This window comes from Athene cunicularia (genome assembly GCF_003259725.1).
Source record: "Athene cunicularia isolate RWA chromosome Z unlocalized genomic scaffold, athCun1 chrZ_part2, whole genome shotgun sequence".
NCBI lineage: Eukaryota > Metazoa > Chordata > Aves > Strigiformes > Strigidae > Athene > Athene cunicularia.
Window position 1 is genome coordinate 3,278,868 of NW_020799143.1, and position 27,208 is coordinate 3,306,075.

The 27,208-nt window shown below is 42.5% G+C and overlaps 1 protein-coding gene across 1 annotated transcript in view; it reads right to left on the reverse strand.

The window, feature by feature from the left end:
- Nucleotides 1-27,208, reverse strand: part of KCMF1 (potassium channel modulatory factor 1) — a 39,727-nt gene that overhangs the window by 2,123 nt on the left and 10,396 nt on the right. Inside the window, exons 2-5 of the mRNA XM_026866216.1 lie at nt 24,756-24,895; nt 14,946-15,047; nt 10,870-11,044; nt 1,610-1,889 (exon numbers count right to left, since the gene is read on the reverse strand). Of these exons, the coding sequence (XP_026722017.1) occupies nt 1,610-1,889; nt 10,870-11,044; nt 14,946-15,047; nt 24,756-24,895 (697 nt within the window). The remainder of the gene's footprint in view (nt 1-1,609; nt 1,890-10,869; nt 11,045-14,945; nt 15,048-24,755; nt 24,896-27,208) is intronic.

Sequence of the window (27,208 nt, forward strand, 5' to 3'; positions counted from 1 at the left end):
CAAAAGTCACTCCTTCATGACAGCCCTGCTTGCCCTTCGACATGTACAGCTTTGGCAGCCTCTGACCACCCTTTTCCTGTTGCTACAACAGCATTCAAAGCAGAGCCTAAAGTTAGAGGAAAATAAACTATTTGTGAGGTTTCTTGCTATTCAGAAGTCTTTTAGGGAGGGCTGTGGTGATTTCCTAGACACTCATTACATGCCCATTTTGTTCTAGGTCAATTTCTAAATTCACATATGCCACAGAATAGATACCAGCATGTGTAAAGCTTAGGGATTCCCAAAGCACAATAGAATGATCATTCCACCACTTCTCCCAGGTCACAATGCATGCCGTGACTGGCAAGGAAATTGCTCAATCCAACTCTGAAAGTCACAATCTGTGATACCTGCAGGTACTTTTGATTAAATTTCTCGAATAATAATGAGGTTTTGATTGAAAGATGTCACATGGTGTTATTTTGCACTTAAGATAAAAATCAGATTGACTCAAATCCAGGTTTCTTGACACAGGAGTTGTTAAAACACCCACACTCTTTCACAATACCAAACAAAAAAGAATATGTACAGCAGGGCATGGCCAGGGAGTTGTAGAAAACTTTATTTAGTGTCAACAGACAACCTTCTAAAAGCATTGTAATAGCATAGTGGGTGACTTCTCTTTAAAATAACCCTGGGATCCAAGTATAATTTCTAAGCCAGATAAGTATTCTGTTAATTAATAGCCTCCTTTATCTGCTTTGTTATTGAATCTCTAAAATAATTTATGTATAAACGGCTATTCAAATTCCAGCTTTTACTAAAGATCAATTTCCTACTGAACAATACTATCTTCTGATTCTCTCCCTCTCCATTACAACTCAAGTGTATATACTTGTATCACTGGAAATGCACTTGTTCTGCTGGAAGTAGTAGGGGAAACAAGCACAATTTAGTTAAGAAATATTATTTTTGTTCTTCTTGAAGTTGAGACGCAGCAACTAATGTTTACCCATTGCTTAGAAGCAGACAGACAGTAGGTTTGAAAAGATGTTACAAATGCAAGCAAAAGCAGAGTACATAGGCTACAGACTTGAAGAATCTGGCAGAAGTCCCCTGCCTGAGCCATGGCTAACTTATTCAACCAAAACCAGCCTCCTTTTCAAGGTTTGCAGAAATCCATACTCAAGTTGAACCTTTGAACACATTCTAGCTGTGTCACAAAAAGTACAGTGCCTTTGTGAGATTGCCTCTCCTTTTTGCAGCACTAGACCACCACAGAATATTTCTGCAGCCAGCTCTAGGAGCTGGATTTCCACAAGCAAAATAATTCCCCATGCTCCAGCTATAAACTGCTAATCTTGGATATTAAATTACCAGTTTTACCTCCATGCTACAAATGCAGATGAAGCATTTATATATATATATATATATATATATATATAAAAAAAAAAACATATTCTGTGACCATTGTTGATGTCTACCATGAATATTCTGTATAGTGAATTAGCCTGTTAATTCTGCGATGTATCTGATCAGCCACTGCTTTACAAGGGTATGTGCCTAACAAGTTTCATTGAGCTCTATGTCTCTATTAGGACTAAAGGTGAACAGAAATGGTAGAAGTTACCTTGTAAGAAGAAACTGGGAATTCTGGATAGTCTGTTGACTGTTTTCTGTGTTAGATGTGTTGGTGGTTGTTGTAGATTGTGTCATAGTGGTGCTGACATTGATCGTGTTGGTGCGCCTAGTTGCATTGCGTGCAGTCTCCAGTTGCTGTCTTGCTGCCTGCGCATGTTGTCGTTCCAACTGCAGTTGCATCTGCAGCTGCTGTAACTGAGAAGCAGAAGGGCCAGAGGAGTTGAGCTGTCCTGCCGAACGCCTCACACCTGACAGCTGAGATAAAAGCTCTGCCAGAGAAGAGAAAGTTCTATGATGAAATAAGCATTACACAATAGAATAAATACACCTTGAGTTCCACTGTATAAATTCCTTTTTAAAATCAATAAAATCAAAGAACAAACAATGCTGAAGAGCCCATGGAGCTCATGAAAAAAAAGTCCTAGTATTCAATGTCTCAAAGCGTATTGAAGATAAAGACTTATTTATGCAGATTCATTCCAAATAAGAAGTCAACGTGTAATGCCTTCAAAATAACAGGAGAGCTAATCTACAGGGAACACCTGGCCAATGACATCCTCTGCAGCAGCTCTCTGAAACTTCAAGTCAAAATAGCAGTTGACTAGGAAAATACTTAAAAATCACAACCAAAGACAAAATTATCTTCCTCTCAACACATGTTCCCTCAAAACACAGGCTTCACCTTCCCAGTATCTCAGAGGGAAGCTGTGCTGCAGCAAAGAAAAAACATCATACCATTGTTCCAAACATTTAAAAAAACCAACAAACTTACTTAGAAAAAAAACATATTAAAGCATTGCCTCACATCAAAACTGAAGTGGTCAAGCATTTGTGCTGTATGAATTTTTATTTCTGCTAGAAGTACAGAGATGGCTGTACTGGGTCTGGCTGAACTGGAATTGGTTTTCCCCTACAGCAGCCCTCACGGTGCTGTGTTTTATGTCGGGAGCTGGCAGGGTGTTGATAGCACCCTGGTGTTGTGGCTACTGCTGAGCAGTGCTTACACAGCACCAAGGCTCTTTCTGATATTTCCCCCAGTGGGACGGGGTGGGCAAGATCTTGGGAGGGGACACAGCCAGGACAGCTGACCCAAACCGACCAAAGGGATATTCCATACCATATGACGTTTGCTCAGTATAAAGCTGGGAGGAAGGAGGCAGGGGGTGGGGTCACCCTTGGTCCTCCGAAGCAACCACTACGTGTATTGGAGCCCTGCTTCCTGAGAAGGCCCGACATCGCCTGTCCATGGGAAGTAGAGACTAAATCTGTTTGCTTTTGCTTCCGCGCGCGGACTTTTGCTTTGCCTTGCTTATATTAAAACTGCTTTTGTTTCACCCACAAGGGTTAGTTTATCTTCTTTCCCCTCTTTACCCTATTGAGAAAACAAGGGGAAAAAGGGGGGGGGAAGTGATAGAGCGACTTGGTGGATACCTGGCATTTAGCCAGTCAAACCATCACAGTCTATTCTGGCGCCCAACGTGGGGCAAACAACGGCAGTTTTACATTAAATGTGCTGTAGCTATAGTAGTTATTAAGCAGCAAGCTCTTGTGCTGGTCACGGGCTTGTTTATTGCACTGCTTATCTTTATTTTGTTAAGCTCGGGAACATGCTGCAAGGAATTGGGAACATCATGAGTGGCTTTATTTTGCAGGCTCCCGAGGTACTCAGTCATCCTTACGTTAGTTTTTTGATACTCTTTATTAATGCTGTTCGCCTATTGTGGGTGGTGTGGAACTCAGTATGCTTTTGGTGCAAGAGAACACAAATTTTGAGTGAATCGGTGCCAAAATGTGCTCTGAGGCGGCCTGTGCCTGGGTGGCAGGGGGAGTGGAATGAATTGGGCAGATTCCTAGGACGGTTATCACCTCCTGTAGCCTGGGATCTCACCCCTGAACAGGCAAGCAACCCCACAAAATTGACACATCATCTGATAGAGGGGTGTCTTGCCTATCCCAATGAGAACCAGCAACTTCTAGCACTTTACTGGGGCCTGGCCTGTGCTTACAGAGCTGCAGTTCAGCACTCTCAAAGGACTGTGGTTGACATGGGAACTCAAACAATAACAACAACAGAGATTGCCCCAGTAGTAAAAAAGAAACAGTGGACAAGGAGAACAACAGGCCCATACCCTCGATTAATAAGGGATGAGAAAGAAGAGGAAGAAGCTGGTCCTTCAGCAAAGGGATCAGAAGAGGAAATAACAGAGCTGAAACAGGAGGCAGAAACTACCCGGTCCCTGACGTCATCAGAACTGCGAGATCTGCGGAAAGACTATTGCCGCCAGCCGGGTGAGCGGATCGCTGCCTGGCTGCTGCGATGCTGGGATAATGGGGCAGATGCTCAGCAACTGGAAGGTAAGGAAGCCCAACAGCTGGGTTCCCTTGCTAGAAATCGAGGAATTGAAAGGGGAATTGGAAAAGAGACAGCAATTTGCAGTCTGTGGAGACGGCTCCTTTCAAGCGTTAAAGCAAGGTATCCTTTTAAGGAAGATCTTATGGACAACACCCCAGGGAAGTGGACTACTGCAGATGAAGGTGTCCAGTACCTGAGAGAATTGGCAGTGATGGAAGTCATCTATGGTAATCCAGATAATGATGAAGCCCCAAAAAGTCCAGAGGATGTCCCATGCACACGGGCCATGTGGAGGAAGGTGATTAAAGGTGCGCCATCCTTGTATTCTGCCGGCCTGGCCGCGATGTACTACCCAGAAATGGATGCAGGAGAAGGACTAAGATGTACGCCAACTGTGGAGGCAGTCTCTTCCTGGCTTCAGAACTTTGAAGAGAGTCTTGGTACCTCCTCATCTCTACGGGCGAGTGCCTTGGATGTTAGGAGCTCCCCAAGAAATCATTTCTCTTCTGTCCCAGTCAGGGGGAAAGGGAAGCCAAGGCGCATGACACGTGGCGAACTCTGGTTCTTCCTGCGTGACCAGGGGGAGGACATGAGGAAGTGGGATGGTCAACCCACCTTTCAGCTGGAAGCACGTGTACATGAATTGCGAGGAAAGACCCCTGCCAAGAAGACGACATCCAAGAAGGTTGTTAAAGTAGCTGGTGTAAGACCACAAGAAAGTAACCAGCGATCTCCCAGATACAGGAAGACTGAGATCACCTCCCCTGACCCTGAAGAAGGAACCTCCGGCCTGGCACGGCACGGGTCAGACAGTGAATACTCCGACCAAGAACGGGAATAGAGGGCCCCTGCCTCCAGCCAGGAGGAGGAAAGGGATGATCGGGTGTATTGGACAGTGTGGATTCGATGGCCTGGCACATCAAATCCACAGAAGTACCAGGCTTTAATTGACACCGAGGCACAGTGTACACTAATGCCATCAAGTTATAGAGGGGCAGAACCTATCTGGATTTCAGGAGTGACAGGGGGCTGTCAAGAACTATCAGTATTGGAGGCCGAGCTTAGCTTGACTGGGGACAAGTGGGAAAAACATCCCATTGTAACTGGCCCAGAAGCCCCCTGCATCTTGGGCATTGACTATCTCAAGAGGGGATACTTCAAAGACCCAAAAGGATACCGATGGGCTTTTGGTGTGGCCAGTGTGAATACAGAAAAGGTAAAACAGTTGTCTAATCTGCCTGGCCTCTCAGAAGATCCTTTTGTTGTGGGACTGTTGCAAGTTGAAGAACAACCGGTGCCAATTGCTATGAGGACCGTGCACCGACGGCAGTATCGTACAAACCGAGACTCTCTGGCTCCCATCCAAGAATTGATTCGTAAACTGGAGAATCAAGGTGTCATCAGTAAGACACACTCACCTTTTAACAGCCCAATATGGCCGGTGCGAAAGTCTGACGGAGGGTGGAGGTTAACAGTAGATTATCGTGGCCTGAATGAAGTGACGCCACCACTGAGTGCGGCTGTACCAGATATGTTAGAGCTCCAATATGAACTGGAGTCAAAGGCAGCCAAGTGGTACGCGACAATCGATATTGCCAATGCATTCTTTTCAATTCCTTTGGCAGAAGAGTGCAGGCCACAGTTTGCTTTCACCTGGAGGGGTGTCCAGTATACCTGGAATCGACTGCCCCAGGGGTGGAAGCACAGCCCCACTATTTGTCATGGACTAATTCAAACTGCACTGGAAAAGGGTGATGCCCCTGAACATCTACAATACATTGATGACATCATTGTGTGGGGCAATGAGGCAGAAGAAGTGTTCAGGAAAGGACAAAGAGTAATTGAGATTCTTCTGAGAGCTGGGTTTGCCATAAAGAAAAGCAAGGTCAAGGGACCAGCGCAAGAAATTCAGTTCTTGGGAATAAAATGGCAAGATGGACGCCGTCATGTGCCACTGGATGTTGTTAACAAGATAGCAACTATGTCTCCACCGACCAACAAGAAGGAAACACAAGCTTTCCTAGGACTTGTGGGATTTTGGAGGATGCATATTCCAGGTTACAGTCAGCTTGTGAGCCCTCTCTATCAAGTGACCCGAAAGAAGAACAATTTTCAATGGGGTCCTGAGCAGCAACAAGCCTTTGAGCACATCAAACAGGAGATAGCTCAGGCAGTAGCTCTTGGGCCTGTTCGGACAGGACCAGCTGTGAAAAATATACTTTACACATCAACTGGGGAGCACGGACTCACATGGAGCCTCTGGCAGAAGATACCAGGTGAAACTCGAGGTCGACCATTAGGATTTTGGAGCCGGGGATATCGAGGATCAGAAGCCCACTACACTCCGACTGAAAAGGAGATACTGGCAGCATATGAGGGGATTCGAGCTGCTTCAGAAGTTGTTGGTACAGAAGCACAGCTCCTCTTGGCACCACGGTTGCCTGTATTACATTGGATGTTCAAAGGAAACATCCTTTCCACACACCATGCAACCAGCGCTACCTGGAGTAAATGGGTAGCATTAATCACGCAGCGGGCTCGACTGGGGAAACCCAACCATCCAGGGATCCTGGAAGAGATCATGGACTGGCCAGAAGGTAGAGATTTTGGAGCGTTGCCTGAGGAGGTGGCTCGTGCCCAAGAGGCACCACCATATAACGAGTTACCAGAAGATGAAAGGCGTTATGCTCTCTTTACTGATGGATCCTGTCGTGTGGTAGGAAGCCATCGGAAGTGGAAAGCTGCTGTGTGGAGTCCCACAAGACAAGTCGTTGAGGCCACTGAAGGAGAAGGCGAGTCAAGTCAGTTTGCAGAAGTAAAAGCAATCCAACTAGCCCTAAAGATTGCTGAACGGGAGAAGTGGCCAGTACTATATCTCTACACGGACTCCTGGATGGTGGCTAATGCCCTGTGGGGGTGGCTACAGGAGTGGAAGAAAACCAATTGGCAGCGCAGAGGTAAACCCATCTGGGCTGCTGCATTGTGGCAGGACATCGCTGCCCGAGTGGAAAACGTGGCTCTAAAGGTGCGTCATGTAGATGCTCATGTGCCCAAAAGGCGTGCCACTGAAGAACATCAAAACAATGAGCAAGCAGACAAAGCTGCCAAAATTGAAGTAGCTCGGCTGGACCTGGACTGGGAGCGTAAGGGTGAGCTGTTTGTAGCTCGATGGGCCCATGAAACATCAGGGCATCTTGGCAGAGATGCAACGTACAGATGGGCTCGTGATCGAGGGGTGGACCTGACCATGGAGGCCATCTCACAGGTCACTCATGAATGTGAAACATGTGCTGCAATCAAGCGAGCCACACGAGTAAAGTCTCCCTGGAACAGAGGGCGATGGCTGAGTTTTCAATATGGTGAGGCCTGGCAGATTGACTATGTTGGACCACTGCCACGAACACGCCAAGGCAAGCGCTACATACTCACCATGGTAGAAGCAACTACGGGATGGCTTGAAACATACCCTGTAAATCATGCCACTGCCCGAAATACCATCTTGGGTCTTGAAAGGCAAATTTTATGGCGGCATGGTACTCCTGAGAGAATTGAATCAGACAACGGGACCCATTTTCGAAATAATCTTATAAACTCCTGGGCAAAGAAACATGGTATTGAGTGGGTGTATCACATCCCTTATTACCCACAAGCATCTGGAAAGGTTGAAAGATATAATGGACTACTGAAGACTATGTTGAGAGCATTGGACAATGGGGGATGGAAGCATTGGGATATAAATTTAGCAGAAGCCACTTGGCTAATTAATACCAGAGGATCTGTTAACGGTCCTGGTCCTGCCCAAACAAATCCCCTTCATACTGTGGGAGGAGATAAGGTCCCTGTAGTACACACAGGGAGATGGCTGGGGAAGGCAGTGTGGATTGCTCCTTCCTTGGGAAAAGGCAAGCCCACTCGTGGGATTGTCTTTGCTCAGGGACCTGGATGTACTTGGTGGGTAATGCGGGAGGATGGGACTACTCAGTGTGTGCCTCAAGGACATTTAACCTTGGGGGGAAAGTAATCTGTGGGATGAGTTGTATGTTGCAGGAAGTGATGGAGGAAGTAGAAACGATGAAGAGTGAACCAGATGCGTGCAATGATGACCCAAACCTAGCCGGTGCTGGAGTCCAACAGTCAAGCATACTTCTGTCCTGAACATCTATCTTGACAGAGGGAAGCCAAGTCACTGAACATCTGAAGAGTGAAGAAAGCTTATGGAATGGATAAATGAACATTATGTGGGACCTGGGCATAACATAAATGGTATGGAATAAGGGGTGGAGAATGTACTGGGTCTGGCTGAACTGGAATTGGTTTTCCCCTACAGCAGCCCTCACGGTGCTGTGTTTTATGTCGGGAGCTGGCAGGGTGTTGATAGCACCCTGGTGTTGTGGCTACTGCTGAGCAGTGCTTACACAGCACCAAGGCTCTTTCTGATATTTCCCCCAGTGGGACGGGGTGGGCAAGATCTTTGGGAGGGGACACAGCCAGGACAGCTGACCCAAACCGACCAAAGGGATATTCCATACCATATGACGTTTGCTCAGTATAAAGCTGGGAGGAAGGAGGCAGGGGGTGGGGTCACCCTTGGTCCTCCGAAGCAACCACTACGTGTATTGGAGCCCTGCTTCCTGAGAAGGCCCGACATCGCCTGTCCATGGGAAGTAGAGACTAAATCTGTTTGCTTTTGCTTCCGCGCGCAGACTTTTGCTTTGCCTTGCTTATATTAAAACTGCTTTTGTTTCACCCACAAGGGTTAGTTTATCTTCTTTCCCCTCTTTACCCTATTGAGAAAACAAGGGGAAAAAGGGGGGGGAAGTGATAGAGCGACTTGGTGGATACCTGGCATTTAGCCAGTCAAACCATCACAATGGCCTAGCAATTAAAAGAACTCTGTCCATAAATCTTCCAGTTCAGAGGGATGGAATACTTATAGCAAGTTTCATCCACATAGAATTTTTTGAAATAAATACTAGCAGCAAATTACTGCTCAGTGCATTACTGCAGCTTCCCTTCTACACCCTGTGAAAAATGCACTACTTATATCACATGCTTGCCATAGTTGATACAAGGGCAGAGGAAGTAGGGGATGATATTGCTTTTGCCCCTCATCCCTACATCACAAAGTTACTATATAGGTCAATTTTCCTTCCTTAACAAAATACGATCCTTCTAAATAAGGATTTCTTTGAGGAAATAAAGCAAAATGCAGTTGTTTTCCACATCAGGAACTCAGGATGGTCAAGTTACTTTTATCAACAGTGACAGCAATATCAAGATTAAATAACTTAATTCTATTGCAATTACTAGAAAGTGCCACAGGGGGAAAAAACTAAAAAGCGTAATGTGTTATAAACTCCATTTATTTTAATCAGAAAAATTTTGATGGCCTTTCCTACTTATTACTGCAGTAAAAGGGGAGCCATATCAAACTTCCAAACAGGATTTAGATGTATTTATTCTCACTGTAAGTTAAAGCATAAGTTAAACCTCACAACAGAGCAAAACAGTATTTTGGGAAGCAGATGTGAGGTTGAGACAGTGAAGTGGTATAAGGAGGGCATCCAGCTCCATGTGCTGAACTCTGAATGCAAAAACACAGCTTCCACCAAAACAAAGATTCAGAAGAATGCCATTTTATACTACATTTAATGCTGTTAAGTGGGGAGGCCTTGTGAGGCTGAAAACAAACCTCAGCAGCTACATCACATTTAACTGAGCTGAACAGACTGCTCTTGTAAGAGAAAGTCAAGGTCTTGCATTGGAGATGTCACAAACATCCTCCCTCCTTACACAAATCCAGTTCTTTTCAGATCTTCCTATGACCTCACTTAACATTTTCTTCTCTTGATGGGATACTTCATCCCAGCTAATTTAATCAGTTAGATCTGGTCACAACAGGCCAACAGGGCACCAGAGCCAGTAGAAGGCAGACAAGGGGACCATGACTAAGGCAGGCAGTGGAGCCACAGCTCCCCTTTCAGAGCCAATGCCTCATTAAGATGGCTGTCTGTCTACCTCCCTCTGAAGAAGTCACAACATGATTAAGTAGGAAGCTCCAGTTTAAGCATTATGACTTCTTGGCATCTGAAGCAAAGGTGGATTATGACAGAAATTCTGAGGTTTCCCTGACACACCAGCATGGTCAAAGACCACTGCATAAACAGAATTAGATTTCCCCCTAGGGAAAATTATATTTGGTTTTGGATTTGTCTTCATTCTCTATTTTTTCTTTCCTGTAAAAAAAGTTCTTTTCACATCAGCGCTAAACTTACACCAAATAAGTTATTCCTGGGAATCCTAAAGACATCTTCATTATTTCTGGTGTTGAAAATAAGACACCCTTTCCTCCTCAGAGTTTTTCTAAACTTTACCAAAATACACTGCAAATGCTTGCAACAGTACATTTATGTAAGAATTTCCAAGTACACAAAAAAAGGGCATGATATTAGCAAGTCTGTCATTCATACAGCAGCCTGAATGCAAACTGAACATATTTTAATTGTCCATTAATACTCAAATTCAGCTAATTTCATCTTCATTGAGACAGATACTCTCTTCCATAAACACCTTTATCCACATGACAATTAAAATGAGATGTATTGAAATAGGTGATGGAAGTTGGACACAATCACTTGTAAAAATGTATACCTGTGCATAGATTAGGTTTGGGAAACAGCCTTACACTGTCTAGAATTAAAAGCACAAGCTACAGGCAGCAGTTTCAGCATCTCCATGCACAGGCCCTGTTGACAACCCAGCCAAGCACACTGCTCAAGTGTGGAACATATCTATACATGCAGATTCATAACAACCAGGCAACTACTATAATTCTGAATTTTAATTCCTCCATGTAAGAAGGAAACTAGGGTAAAATGAATGGTTACAGCTCTTACCAGCTATAGGATCCATGGCTTCCCTATTGCTTGGAGAATATGAACTCTGAGAAGATGAAAGCCCACCAGAGGAACTGGTAGTAAAGTGCATGTTTGATCTACGTGCACGAGGGCCTCCCAAACCCCGGCCTGGGTGGAACATCCTACGTACATGCCGAACACCACTGGATTCATCGTAACCAAGAAGTTAAGAAAACAGAACTGTTTGGCATTGACTATTAAACAGCAAGGACATTTGATGGGTGAAATACGCAGGCATGCACTGTTACTCACTCCTAAAATAACAATGCAACTTCTGAAGCAAAGGTAAACTACACTGTAGCTACGGTGCAAGTAAGACATACTGATCTGAGCTCAAGATACCTAGTCATGTGTACACCAAGCTCCCAGTGTTTCTCCACCTTTTTGTAGTGTCTACAAAACATCAGCATTACTTTCTTAGTTTTTGTAGATCAAAGTTTTCTACTCACTAATCTGAAAACTGACAAATGCATATTCACCCAAGCTTATTAAAGAGGTTTTTATTCTCCCTCCCCAATTCTTAAGTATCAAAAATGATAAAGTTTATTGTCATTCCTATCAAAAGTGCATAATACTGTATTCCTTTTGACTTCTGTACTTCATTATTTTATCCAAGTTTTATCACTTCAGTCCTTACGATACTGAGGTTTCTGGAGAATTCAGCACTTTCATCACACCCCTTTCTTTCACCTTTCCTCTTTTAGCCAAAGAAATAGCAGTAATTCCAGTTATGACAATGATGCCTTTCATTTTCCTGGTTTACCCTACTTGTCCATATCAGATGCTTATATTTCAAATCATACCTTTTATACACTTCCTCATATAAATTCAGACAATCAACAAATTATTTAAAGGTGTTTTTTTTGAAAGTTATTAACATTCATTCTTCCAAGACAGCCCAGATAAGGCTTCCTTTTATTTAAAAAAATCCAAGTATAATTCACTAGTGCAAAATGAAATAGCATAGGCTTGAATATTTTTATTTTACTGTTACTAGACTTCTAGCTTAGATCCTACCATCTCCCGTTTCTTTGTTTTTATAACCACAGAATTATCTAGGTTGGAAAAGACCTTGAAGATCATCCAGTCCAACCATTAACCCAACACTGACAGTTCCCAACTACAGCAGATCCCTCAGTGTTATGTCAGCCCGACTCTTAAACACCTCCAGGGATGGGGACTCCACCACCTCCGTGGGCAGCACATTCATTCCAATGCCTAACAACCTGCTCTGCAAAGAAATGCTTCCTAATATCCAGTCTAAACCTTCCTTGGGGCAACTTGAGGCCATTAATAGTATGCTTACTACTTATATGGTATCCATTACTGTATAAGAGTAATGTCCAATGTACTTTTCACAAAACACAGAGTGGAAAACCTCAGGGCATCATGGAGGTCAAGAACTTAAAACTGAAAGAAGTTACTAGACTTCTCATGGCAAGAAAGAACTTCTGGCTATTACAAAAAGATTTTAGAGAAAGTTTGCCTCTTTCAAACTCATCAGTTACGTTACAGTGTAAACCACTTAACATCTAGGGTGTAAGAGGCACATAACATACTTTGCCTAGCATAGGGTGCCTTTCACCTCTGAGTGTACTAAAACTGGATGCTGCTGGTCAGGAGATACCATAGTAGATGGACTAATGTCCCCATGGTGTTTGGCAAGCTTTTCGTAACTAGACCTGGTAGAAAGGGACAATATTGGGGAATTTTTCAAGCAGACACAATACTGTGGTATAACTTTCCTAATTGCAGCTTTTAAAGTGTTTTGAGATAAACCATTCTTTAAATACTTAGCTAAGTGTGCACCAAAGTCTCACGAGCTGTGCTAGATTAACATTTACAAGGGTTTTTCTTAATTTGTGACAAACAGGTAAACTGAATAGTCATGTGAGAACTATTTATATGATTGATGCTGAAAAGCTGTATTTAATAAATTTTCAAATATTTTCCTGCTGAAGTAAGAAACTGGGCTTTAAAGAGCTGTCTCTAGACTGTAGGAATAAAGGACATACCTTGCAATGGTTGCACAAGGTTTATAACAGGAAACATATGCAGCCTTCTGGGACAATTTAAGAAAAAAACACAAAAAAACCCAAAACCCAAAATAAACCACACATGTCTAATCAACACTTGGAAGATGAGGCCAGCCACTCCTCATAACTCCAGGAGTAAAAGCTTACCTCAAACTAACAGAAATCTTCACTCTAGAAAAAGTGCAAGCAAAGAGTCTTCTCTCTTTCCATCTCCTTTTTGTACATAAAGGTTGTTACAGAGCATGGAAAGTTGTTCTGTACAACTTTAAACTCATATGATGTTTGGAACAGCAATAAAATGGTATTAGAGACCAGCTCTCTCACAGCTCCATGACTTTGACAGTTATTCCTTCCTGCTCCACCAGACCTTGGATGAAAAGGGGCATCTCTTCTTTTTTTCCTACTTCAGACCTGCCTATCGTTAGATATGATGTAGAGACCAGCATGGAATAATCACTTCAGGATACACTTATCGTGTTTTGGAGACTTGACAACACTGATCACTAAATAACAGTGTACAAGCAGAAAATTCTACATGCATTGTTTTTAATACTGATTCATGGACAATGTATTCCCAAAATATATCCAAGATAGATCCATTTTGGTATGACCAACATTGAAGACTTACTCTGTATTTGAAAAGATCGATTTTGCTAGCTCAACCATTCCCAAGCTAAAAGTCAGCTATCTGGTGGCATCTCTGATACCACCAGAGGGGGAGAAAAAACTGCAGAATCATCAATTCTAATCAAACACCTTGTTCATTCCAGTAGGAAATTAATTTCACCCTTAACTTGGAAAATTTAAGCTTCCTGGACTACAGAGCAGTTAAGCTGATGTTGGAAGCCAGCAATGTACCAAAGGTAAAAGTGTGATGTAGTTAATAGGGATGTAAATTTTGTTAGAAAAAAACATATTAGAAAAGTGCTACAAAAAACTCACAATTGGTAGAAAGAGCAGAACTAAACTTATACAAGAATTGCTCAGTGACTCACTACACCAGTTATCAAGCAACACTGAAAAGCCATCTAAAGGCCAGGAAAGATCCAATGGTGTGGAAGACGCTCTCCCCTCAATCTCATCCCACCTCTACCTGAAAGGGAGGATGACAAGACCCTGCCTTGGGGGGCATCTGACTGTGGAGGACCTCCATGGACACTTGTGATCAAGTTCATATGACCAGAGCCACTGCATTCAGCACTCAGCTCCTCCCAACCACTAAGAGCCCCTCTCCTGTCCACAGGGAAAAGTGGAGATAACGGCTTTTATCTAACTTTGTAGTGTTCTTCGCATTATTAGTTACTCCTCTGCAGAGCAAAAAGTGAAAGTCCTTTACACTGATCCAATTATTCTGTAGTAATTAACATGTGGCTTTAGCCTGTCCTGACGCTAAAGTCATGGTAACTCTAGCAAACTTAAAATGTAATCAAACACAATCAAAACTGAAACAGAGCCATCTTCCTTAACACTGTCTCCCTGGTGCTAGCATAAGAAACTCTAGTTGCTAGGGCTTAGATTTTTTTTCCCTTTTTTTAAAAAAGCCACTATCAAAGTAATAACATTTTTTTTTGTCTGTCTGTTTAAATGAGCCACAAAGGAATACTTCAGAGAGATTACTTACTGTATGAGGCTATGTACCCTGCATGTCATTTAAATAAAAAGCCCAAACCAAAATACTTTTAATCAGTTAATCCGGGGTGGGGGGGGTGGGATTAAACAAAAGAAAATCCTAGATCAAGTATTTAAAAAAAAAAAAAGCCAATAGTTCCAGCTCTTCAGCGTATGTTCTTCTGTATAACCTGTTAAGCTAACTGAAAGACAACATCCTATTTCCCAGCAAATCTAAAAGTTTTCTGAGTTATATTATAAAATCTCAGTAACACTATGAAATTGTATTATTAAAACATAGTGTTAAAGTTCCATGAAAACCAGAACCTTTTTACTATAAAAATCAAAACAAGTCATCATTGCTGCTACATGAAACAGCCTAGCCTTTCTGCCTCAACTTGGAAAGGATATTAAATCTCTAGGAGCTCTGTGTTCCAGTGTAAGATGAGCTGCGAAGTCATCTGTGACATGATTCGGATCCCCTCCAGGTAATGCTGCACATATTGGACAAATCTGAAATGACAAAGTGAGAAAAAAAAAAACCAGCTTTACAAATTTTACACAAAACAGACACACTGAATCAATCATTAGATGTTGATTCTTATGCTTTAAAGAAAATCACATTCTAGGTACTCAAACACTTGGATAGCAATATATTCAAAAGACCCAGAAAACATATTCAAGTGCAAAAATTATTTTAGGATTCTTTATGATTTTCAGAATGCTATGAAAACCTGAGCTAGAATATTGAAATGCAATTTACAATGTCTTGAAAATTAGTCTTTGTATGCCAGTTCTGCCACAGACAGCAGTCTGATTACACAGGATTACTACTGCCTGCTTGACACTCATCCCAGAGGAGTCAGAATGAAACTACATGTAAGTATTTGTTAAAGTATCAAACTGGGACCACCCATCCAGACAGTGCATAACTACAGGTCTGACAGAAGAGTTGATCTCCATATCCCTACCACAACAGTATTTTGGGAGAAGGCACCGATGTCTTTTTTTTTTTTTTAAACAAAAATACACGTTAAGTAGACAGTGCGATTACAATTTCCATAATTACGACTTATTTTCTGAATGACCACAAACAGTTTGAAAAGTATCTTCCTTCTTTCTTCGCAATATTTTGCAGATTAATTTTAAAATCTTACAGATGGCAGACAAAAAAATAATTCCACATAATTATTCCCCAAATGTTAAGTGCTCAGCACTTTGAGAGTTAAGTGCAACCACTGTCTATGAATTTACCTTTGCTCCTCACAGTCAAATAGTCTTGAATTTATGGAGCAACTCTGGCTGCAACATAAAGTCTAGGTTGCCAGTGCTCTTCGTGTATATACTTAAATTGTTAACAGTAAATATCAAAAGATTGGGGGTGCTAAGAACACCTATATAATGGCATACACACCTATATTTCTCTTATGGAGGTGAGGAAAAGGTCTTGAAATAAGTTTACTATAAAATCTCCACTCCTTTTCACAGCAACTGTTACATTTTTAACACCACCTTAATTTTTGTAGTCAGCTCTCTGCAGAAAACCAGACATTTTAAGAGCATTTCGCTAGAAACTCTTCCCATTTATTTTTAATGTTCAGCATTCCTTTTCAGAGAACATCTCTTCCCAGATTTTTCACCACTACAGAAGCCATACAAGTGGACATGCTACAGAGCAAAGACATCTTATTACAGTGTAATATAATAAATAATCAACTGTGCCAACATATCATACCCTTCAGGGATATAGGAATAGATGAATATTGGACAGATGGTTCTGAAGTCCATAAACTTATTTAAAGGCTGCCTAATCTTCGATAATGTCTTTCATAACAACAGGAGACAACACCTTAAAGCAATCTGGTTTTCATTTAAGCTACTCTGAGGAAGCAGAACACCAACATGAGAAGAATAACACACATCTGAAAGCAGTGAAGCAAAAGAAAGTTCTTTTGCTGAACAGGACAGGACAATGGCATTATGAACAATGTGTATGTGCCTGATAAGAGAGACAGCCCTCAGAAAAAATTGGGCTAAGAAAAGGTTATAAAGAACAAGTATCCTAACACTAATTCTAAAAATGAACTAAATTTCACAAACAGTCTGACTGGGAAAAGTTACTCAAGCATTGTTACATGCAAACAAAAATTCTGTTAAACAAACTCTGACAAAACACAAAGACTGTAGCCTCATAGATGAAACATGACAACTGAAAATCACTTTTAAGAGAACACACATGAACAAATGGTGCAAATGAGAGGAAAACACCATCAGAAGCTTCCCCTGAAGTTATGATCATCTGTATTAAAAAAATCATCATGCTACCCTGAATATGTCTGAAAGATGACTGCAAAGTCCTACATCAATCATGTTCACAGAATACCTGACAGTTTCCAGAAGTCTGCTTATATTATCACTACTTCCCTATTTAAATACAAGGTAACCACCTGAAATCACAGTATTTCTGTAACCTCAACAACAGACACTGTAATCTTCAAAAATGAAAGAGGAACCAGACTGTCCTAGATAGTCTGTTTTTGTCTATTACTGCAAGAAAAGCTCTCCTCAATAATATTAGTAACATATCCTAGTCCTTACAGTTCATGTACAAGGAGCCTAGCTACTGCCTTGCAAAACTCAAGAAAGTGGCTGCAGTACAATACAATAGAAAATTTGTGTCTGTTCTGAAATGAGGTTCAGAGACGTCATCTTATCTAGCAGTGGAACTGGCTGTTCCCTGGACACCCAGCCTCATGAGCTGGGACATGGGGAGAGGAAGCAGAACAAGGTCATCACAATTAAAGAGGAGGTGGTCAGAGACTTGCTACACCACCTGGATGCACACAGGTCTGTGGGACCAGATGGGTTACACCCAAGGGTGCTGAAAGAGTTGGCAGATGTGCTCGCCAAGCTGCTGCCCATGATTTACCTGAAGTCATGGCTGACTGGGGAGGTCCCATGGAACTAGAGGGTGGCAAATGTGACACCCATCTACAAGAGAGGCAGAAAGGAGGATCCAGGAAATTATAGACCTGTCAGTCTGACCTTGGTGCCAGGGAAGGTCATGGAGTAGGTCATCTCGAGTGCCATTACAAGTCATATAATGGAAAACCAGGGGATCAGGCCCAGTCAGCATGGGGTTATGAAAGGCAGGTCCTGCCTGACAAACCTGATCTCCTTCTATGACAAGATGACCCGACTATTGGACGAGGGAAAAGCTGTGGATATTTTCCACCTGGATTTTCGAAAAGCATTTGACACGGTTCCCCATAGAATTCTCATAGAAAAACTGTCTGCCCATGGCCTGGATGAGCGTACGGTCTGCTGGGTCAAGCACTGGCTGGATGGACGCTCCCAGAGAGTGGTGGTCAGTGGAGCTAAATCCAGCTGGCGGCCGGTCACACGTGGTGTTCCTCAGGGCTCGGTGTTGGGACCATTTCTGTTCAACATCTTCATTGATGATCTTGGTAAGGACACAGGGTGTATCATCAGTAAGTTCACAGATGACACCAAGTTAAGCAGGAGTGTTGGTCTGCATGAGGATAGGGAGGCTCTGCAGAGAGACTTGGATAGATTGGATCAGTGGCCAATGTCAACGGGATGAGCTTCAACAAGGCTAAGTGCCATGTCCTGCACTTGGGCCACAACAGCCCCATGCATGGCTACAGGCTTGGGGAGGTGTGGCTGGAGCTGTCTGGAAAAGAAGCATCTGTGGTTCTAACTGACAAGCAGCTGAACATGAGCTGGCAGTGTGCCCAGGTGGCCAAGAAAGCCAAGGGCATCCTGGCTTGTGTCAGAAACAGTGTGACCAGCAGAAGTAGGGAGGTGACAGTCTCCCTGTACTCTGCACTGGTGAGGCCACACCTGGAGTGTTGTATTGAGGTGCCCAAAACTGGACACCTCAATACGAGAGAGATATCGAGGTGCTGGAGCGAGTGCAGAGGAGGGCAACAAAGCTGGTGAAGGGCTTGGAGAACAAATCCTATGAGGAGCGACTGAAGGAGCTGGGACTGTTTAGTTTGAGGAAGAGAAGGCTGAGAGGAGACCTCATCACTCCCTAAAGCTACCTGAAAGGACACTGTAGAGAGGTTGGTGCTGGTCTCTTCTCACAGGTGACTGGCGATAGAACAAGAGGGAATGGCTTTAAACTGCAACAGGGGAGATACAGACTGGGCATTAGGAAATAATATTTCAGAGAAAGAGTGGTCAGACAGTGGAATAGGCTGCCCAGGGAGGGGGTGGAGTCACCATCTCTGGATGTGTTTAAGGGTGGTTTAGATGAGATGCTGGGGGATATGGTGTAGGGGAGAACTTGTAGAGTAGGGCTGGTGGTTGCCATAACACTTTCTCCTCAAGGCCTAAAAGGGTGTTCCAGGCAGTGGCATGGGACACGCCATGAGTTTCGAACGAACCAGTGGCTGCTTCCACCATTGTAAGCACATAGTGTTTGCCTTGCCTAGTTTGTGGGAAGAGTGATATAATGAATCTGCCAGGCCTCCCCATATTTATATTTTGACCATTGTCCTCCATACCATTTGGCTTGATTGTAACACATCCCATATTCATGAATTACCCATGCAGTAACATCCATGGTTAAGTCCACCCCTCAGTCATGAACCCATCTATATATTGCATCTCTTCCCTGATGGCCTGAGGAGTCATGGGCCCAGCGAGCCATAAACTGTTCACCCTGATGTTGCCAGTCCAGATCTACTTGAGCCACCTTGATCTTGGCAGCCTGTTCTGCCTGTTGGTTGTTCTGATGTTCTTCAGTGGCCTGGCTCTTGGGTACATGAGCATCTACATGGTGTGCTTTCACAAGCAGATTCTCTAGTCAAGCAGCAATGTCTTGCCATAATTCAGCAGCCCAGACGGGTTTGCCTCTGCGCTGACAGTTGCTCCGTTTCCACTGCTGTAACCACCCCCACAGGGCATTTGCCACCATCCATGAGTCAGTACAGAGGTAGAGCACCGGCCACTTTTCCCACTCAGCAGAAGGTCAGCTATACCAAAAGCCTACCGATAACCTTTTGGGTCCTTAAAATAACCTCTCCTGAGATAATCTGTGCCAAGAATGCATGGAGTGTCTGGACCACTCACAATGGGGTGTTTTTCCCACTCTTTTCCACTTAGGCCCATCTTGGCCTCCAATACAGTCAGCTGTTGAGACCCCCCCCATCACTCCTGAAATACAGATGGGTTCTGCTCCTTTAAAGTTTGATGGCATTAGGGTGCATTGCACACTAGTGCCCACTACAGCCTTATACTGCTGGGGGTCAGATGTGCCAGGCCATCGAGTCCAAAGAGTCCAGTAAACTCGGTTTTCCCTGTCCTCCGCCTGGCTGGAGGCAGGGCCCCTCTGATGTTGGTCATAATACCCACTAACGACAAATGGGTTAGTGTGGTGTGCACAGGCTTCAGCCTCATCTTGATCACTCACTTCTTATGAATACAAGTCAGAAGTTCTTCTCATAGGATCATGATCAAAGTCGACTTTTCTGCTCCATTTGGGCACTTGATTAATGGAAACCGGAGCAGCATTTCTCCTGAAAGTGAAATGGGGAGTAAAAATAGAAAATTGAAATAAAATACAGAAACTAGACATTGAGTAAATAAAACTTAGGAATTAGAGATCCAGTAGTTAAAGGATGACCAAGTTAGAATGGAGTTGCAAGATAGGAAGGAATGGAGTAGAAAGATAAGAAGATAGCCCTGGGAACTGGTTGAAACCATCCCTGTGGTTTAGACTAAACCCAGGAGGCTACAGAGACTGCACTAGAAACAGAGGTGAAAAGTTCCACAGTGAGGAAGAGGAGATACTTTATCTCTGAGACCCCAGCCCACGACCACAAGGAGACACTGCGCAGGTGCAACTAGGAGGAGACCAGGGCGGAGCACATGGAAATGACTTCTTAGAACTCATTACAATAAAACCTGTCTTTTTGTGGAGAGATCATGACTATGTACAGGCATTTTTGAAAATATCATGAGTATGTAACACTTCGTTGTATAAAGCCAAGACAAATTACCATGGTGGTTGCGCACATTTGTGGTGGAGTAATCCCCTGTGAGCCTCAGCGCTGGATAAACATACCTTATAAGCTTATAGGTTGTGGAGTTGTGTTTCCAAGTCAGAAGGACCACATTCTGTACTTGTTCCTCCTTCCAGCTCACATACCCGCTTTTTTAGGGGGTATGTAGGTTTTCCATCCCATTTCTTTATGTCTTCTCCATGGTCACACAGGCAACGCCAACAGCTTCCCCCATGGTGGGTACCAGTTCCTTCGAGTAGAGAAACGATTGGTCCCAATAGCCAAAATTCTGGTCTGTGCAGGTGGGGAGTAGGACATATTCTCTTTAATTTGCTGGACATCTTGAGATAATTTGTTCATAGCTGCGATGATGGGGGAAGATACACTTTCTTCATATTGTTGTAGTCAGCGAGCCAGTTCATTCACTGTTGGTCCCTCTTCATCTGTCCAGTCCATTATTGCTAAAGCATTGGCATATGATGACTGAGTGCTCCATACAGAAGTCCTCCACATGGGCAAGGTGTATCATCACCCTGTACACTGTGAGGGGATTTCCTTGTGTATTTCTTCTTCTGTATGGGAGCAACTGACACTGTCATGAGTTGGTTCTCTGGGTCAGCTACAGCACCTGTCCCTGGGGTTGTAGCAACTGCAGTTTCTGTTTCTTGGTTACCAGGTGCAGAGCCCTTCTCTTCCTCTTGAGGGTGCTGAACAGTGTTAAATAGCACTCGGTAAGCGTGGGCTATGCCCCAGAATGTTGTAGTGAGCTGTGCCTCTCTGGAATTACCCTGGGTGACAACATACTTTTTCCAAATATTCCACTAGTTCTTCAGGATTCCGCACCTGTGCAGGAGTGAAGTTCCAATACACCAGAGGTGCCCACTGTTCCAGATACTTGCCCATTCTACTCCACACGCCCAGCCACTACCCTGGGGTAGGTTTCCAAGTGATACTGTTAAATAGTAGCTTAACCATAAACAAAACCAAAACCACATTCAGGAACACACTAGCTCTTAACAGCAAGCCAACCACGTTTATGTCAACATTCCAAAGATACTTGAACCCCCCAAATTTCTCAAACACAACTGTAAATTGCCCCAGGGCTGATGACTGCACCCTATCATAGATGAGCATCACATAGTACAACAGAAACTTATGGAGCACAGCAACCACACCCCCACAGCAATAACAGGACCCGATGGTGCCAGCCCAAGCCAGGGGAGAGCCCACCCACCTAAATCCCTCGGCATGACATCACAAGGTATGAAATACTCCAATGAAAGTTAACTCCATCCTGGTCGAAACCAGGACAACATGGTCCTGGGCAACCAGCTGTAGGTGGCCCTTCTGGAGCAAGGGCTGGACAAGATGACTGCCAGAGGTCCCTTCCAACCTCAGTCAGTGTGATTCCTGCCCACAAGTACCTAATAGCGGTGTACTGCCAAAGTGGTGTAATGCCACGTACCTGAGAAATCAGCAAGTATGTGTCTTCTCTGTGACACTCTGAACATAAAATGGCAAAATTTAAGGGATGAAAAATTCTTTGACTCGTTCTTTGAAAAATGGAGTGGGGTGGTGTGAGGGCTGTAAAACAAAAGTGATTCTGTCCCTGTAAACTTCCCTTAAAAATTTATAAATAAAATAAACCACAGCTTTGGATGGACAGAGATACTAAGAGGTCTACAAGCCCAGTATCGAAACAAATAATTCCTTGAAAGCCAAAGACCCCAGACATTTGTAATCTGTAATATGTTCCTATTTAGTAATGTAGCCTTTCACTATCTACAGTAAGACTGCCCTACCCAAGTAGTTTTATGTGAACACACTAAACATTTATCACAAAAGCTATATTCAAAACTTAGCACAAACATACACAATCATACTCAAGGATTATTGTTTAGAACAAAGATGTAACAATGTTGCAGACTGACAAGAAAAAGGTTTGGGTTATTTTTGTACACATACAACTCTTTCAGGAAACAGTGGAGTAGCAGGTGTCTAGAATCACAAATTTAGGCTTTATGTACTGAGTTCTAGAAGTCACAGCTACAAACAAGGATGTGTCAAACTTTAAAACCTAGAATCTTAACATTGTGTGTCAGGAACATATCACTGACATCAAGTGGTACAAGTCAGAACTGCAATACCAAGCCACCAAAGAAAGTCATCCAAACATGGAATTTTCAATGATTGATACCATGTTTGAAAGCTGCAAAGTTAGAGAAAAACGAGATTATAAAAATTTCAATGTGTAGCTAAATTAAATTATGATCCTACAGTGCAATTGATTGTGAAGTAAACTATTTCACTTCACATGTTTTTAAGAAAGACCAGAACACCTTTGAATCTCAAAAAGGTAGACAAGCACCTTCACTATCACTCCTTCACACAAGATCCTTAATAGGCTTGGAAAGGTTATTTATACAAACTAGAAGATTAGAGAACTGTGTTGGGTTTGTGTGGGGCAGGGTTTTGGTAGTGGGAGAGGAAGCTACAGAGGTGGCTCCTGTGAGAAGATACTTGAAGTTCCCCCAGGTTCAAGTCAGATCTGTCTCCAGTCAAGGCCAAGCCTCTGTGGTAAAATTTAAAAAAAGATTTAAGAAAGGGAACCTGAGAGGAGGAGTTGTGAGGGAGATACCTATGCAAACACTAAGGTCAGTGGAAGAAAGGAGCAGGGAATGGAGAGGTGCACCCAAGCACAAGTTTCCCCTGCAGCCTGTGTAGAGAGGGCAGGCTGTCCCCCTGCAGCCCATGGAGGTCCACAGTGGAGCAGATGCCCACCTGCAGCCTGTGGACGATCCCACATCAGAGCAGGTGGCTGCATGTAAGGAAGGTTGGGACTCTGAGGGAAGGCCGTGAGGGAAGCGCATGTTGGAGAAGTCTGCTTCTGAGAGGACTGGAGTCCACAGTAGGGACCCACACTGGAGTAGTTCGTGAAGAGCTGCAGCCTATGGGAAGGACTCACATCAGAGAAAGTTTGTGGAGGACTATATCCCATGATAGAAGACCCCACAGTGGAGAAGGGGAAGAGTGTGAAGAGTTGTCCCAACTGAGGAGGAAGCAGAGACAACGTGTAATGAACTGACTGCAACTCCCATTCCCTGACCCCTCCACTGCTTGAGGGGAGGAGATAGAGAAATCAGGAGCAAAGCTGAGCCCAGGAAGAAGAAAGGGGTGGGGGTGAAGGTCTTTAAGATGTGGTTGTATTTCTCACTGTCCTACTCTTTTGATTGGTAAATTGGTGGTGGTGTGTTCAAATTAAATTGAAGATCTTTTTTTCCTCCCCCAATCGAGTCCGTCTTTTGCCCATGACCATAATGGGTGAATCATTTCTCCCTGTCCTTGTTTGAATATGAGCCTTTAGTTTTATTTTCTGTTCCCCATTCCTGAAGATGAAAGGAATGAGCAAGCAACTGAGCAGTTGCCCTCTGGACTTGAGCCATAAGAACCTCCTCTTAGGCAATTTCTTTACAATATATTAGTGATGTGTAATCAACTTGAAGCATTCATATTTTTCTAGGAATCTATGGTACAGCAATTAATCAGAAAAGAGTACCCTAGATGTCATTCTGATAATCTAGTTTCTCCTACTCCAAAAGACAACCAGGAGCTAACATTTCAGATTAAAGTATTTCTGATGACACTTGGTTAAGTGTGTTTTTAACTATGTTGTGTCCTAATGGTTAAGGATGAGGAAAATCCCTGCTTTAACAATAGTTTCAAAAGAATGACAGCTTTCACTGCATAGCTTTTGTGATGAACCTACTAGTATATCTATCTGAAACCAAACTGTCTGCATGTCTTCCTCTCTCAGTTACAAAAAACTGGCACAGATATGAGCTTCCAGGACAATTACATACTGGTTATGAAAACGGATACAGATACACAGAATAACCATGAGAACATTCTAAACTTTGTCTTACAGGATAATAAGCTCCTAAACATGGCAGCTTTTACATCAGGACAACCAAACAGCAACCACAGAAGAAAGCAAGCTTATTATATTACAATACCCAGAAAACACAGAATTTTAAATGTCACTGTCGAATGTAGTATGTCTTCTCACAAAATAATTAAATGAACTCATGCTTGAAAAGGAAGAACAAGAACAGGAGGGTACCAATTTTCCAGAAAAGAGACCCTTAATATATTTCCACCACAACTGAAATCCAGTTCTGAAACTTCTTACCACTTCTGTTGATGTTTCTGCATGCTCAGAAGTAACATGTTCTTGAAGAGATGTTTCCGTATAACCCATTCTCCCACAATAAGGACAAGTAAAAGACTGTGGCTGTTCTACAGAGAAAGCTTCTCCACCATAGTACAAATCTGGAACAGAAAGTGTTTAAATAGAGGTTACTTCAAAGCAGTAGCATAATTTATTTTTTTCATGTAAACCTCTGTTTGTAAGTGTACTTCCATCTAACCACTGCCCAATTAATCTGGTTTTAACTGAAATGGATACTTTAATCTTGTATAAAGGCTATAGGCTGTTATTCAAGAAGTGTTCACTTACTGATCACAAAAACCAGACAGACTACATTTCATTTTCATTAGCAAATATAACAGTTTTCTAATATTCATTAGAAGCAAAAACTCCTATGATAATGATGATGATATTGACAAATCTTCACTTTCCCTTCACCCTTCTTATTCCATGTACAGGGTCACCTATGGTATTTTTCAATCATAAGATGATTTTTCAAAAGCTAACTCTCAATAGTACCTCAAAAATTTAGATTAAAATTTAGAAGTCCTCCATGATACCATATATCAATATTTATGCCATAGCTGAACCACTACTTTACAATAAGCAGTGTTAGAAATGTCTCAAATATATAAAAGGTTGATAGTGAACAAGGAATCCAATTATCTGTTATACAACAGTAGCAACTTTAAGTTGTATTGAATTTAAGCACTTTTGCACTACTGATGAAAAGCAGGCACTTCTAAATTGCTAACGTAGAAGTTCACCCAAACTTAACATGAAAATTTATCAAACCGTGCAAGAAAAGAATGCTTCTCTCTCATCTTCTGAAGGTATTATGTACTCAACAGGAAATGACAAATATACTTCACATTCACATCAAGCTAAAAAGTGTGATTTTCTTCAGCAAGTAATTTAAAATCTTTTCACTGACATTTTTTCTAGGACTTATTATAAGTAACTGAAAAATATTTTCAGAATTATGAATATTCTGATATGAAATAAAAATTGGACAAGTCTGAACAGATACTAGAACTCATGTTCTGTACCACAAGGCAGTATCAGTCTACCCAATACATTAGGAGTATGTCCTTCTGATTGCTTAAGTTACAGCTTCCTGAGGTTTACGACATCTGCTACCTACCACTCTTTAGGACATGACTAGGAAGAGCAGAACAACATTTTTGTTTCTGCAGCCTTACAAAAAGATGATGTTTAAGCTAAAAATGTACATATCTATAATGCACTACATTAACAGATAGTATTTTACACATAACTAGGTTTTGAAACCTAACACTGCAAGACTAATACAGGAAATTACCTTCTTAGTAACATACTAATATGCAGAGTTAAAGACAGAGAACAAGATTGAATACACTGCAGAATAAAGTTTATGTTCAGTAGTCCCTGTTCCCCTTATTTTGAAACTGCTTCCAGAGAATTTAAATCCTGGAGGAAGAGAGAAAGATAATCCTTTAAACAAGCATGCTAAGAAATGTCCAAGTAGACAGTCTTGCCAAAGAAGAAACACTATCTGATACTCTGGGCCTTTTAACTGGTTCATCAAAATAACGGTCACATTAAGCTTGAGTACTGTTCTGCATCTTTGGTTCATTTATTCACATACATGAGGAAAACATTATGTCCAACTATCCAAAGTAAAAAGTTCCCAGCCAATTAAGTCTTAGTTCCCCAAGGCAGCATTTGAGATTCCATTAGAAGTTTTATACAATAAGGCACAGAAGTTACTTTTCATCAGAGAATGGAATTGTGTATCAGATATGATTGAAACAGATAACTATACAGACCAAAAGTCAGCATGAATGTAAACTGAAAGACCCGTCCAAAAGATTAGCACCCCCATCCTGCTACCTTAAGGTTGTCTAAATAGTAAGACACAAACAGCTGCCTGGAATCATTATTAAAGGGAAATCCCAAAGGTCCTTGCACAACATGTATCAGGACTCAGTTCTGACTGCATCTGAGTCACCCAACACAGGAACAATGGGCATTTCCTTGACAGGTTGTCAGTCATTCAGCTGGCATCTGAATAAGATGACATGTGATATGTCTCAATTCAAAGCATCTGTCCTTACCTGTTCCCCTATAAATCCATGAGAAGAATCAGTGAAGCTATGGAGAGGAAGGTCTGTCTTCCCACATTTCCAGGAGAGGCTACTGGCCAACATTTAAACATACCATATTCAACTGAAGATGAAAATACTACCAGATTGAAAGAAAGCCTCTCTCAAACTCTTCAGTCTGCTTGTTTGGTTTGTAACTTAAGTATCAATCACCTTTAGAGTGTGTTCTGAACGATCAAAACCAGGAACAACAGTAAATTCCCCCACGTCAAACTAAAACTATCTGTAGTTCTTACTTACAGCAAGCTTGTGTTTATTCTATGAGTAGATTGGTGTTACAGTTACTCCAGC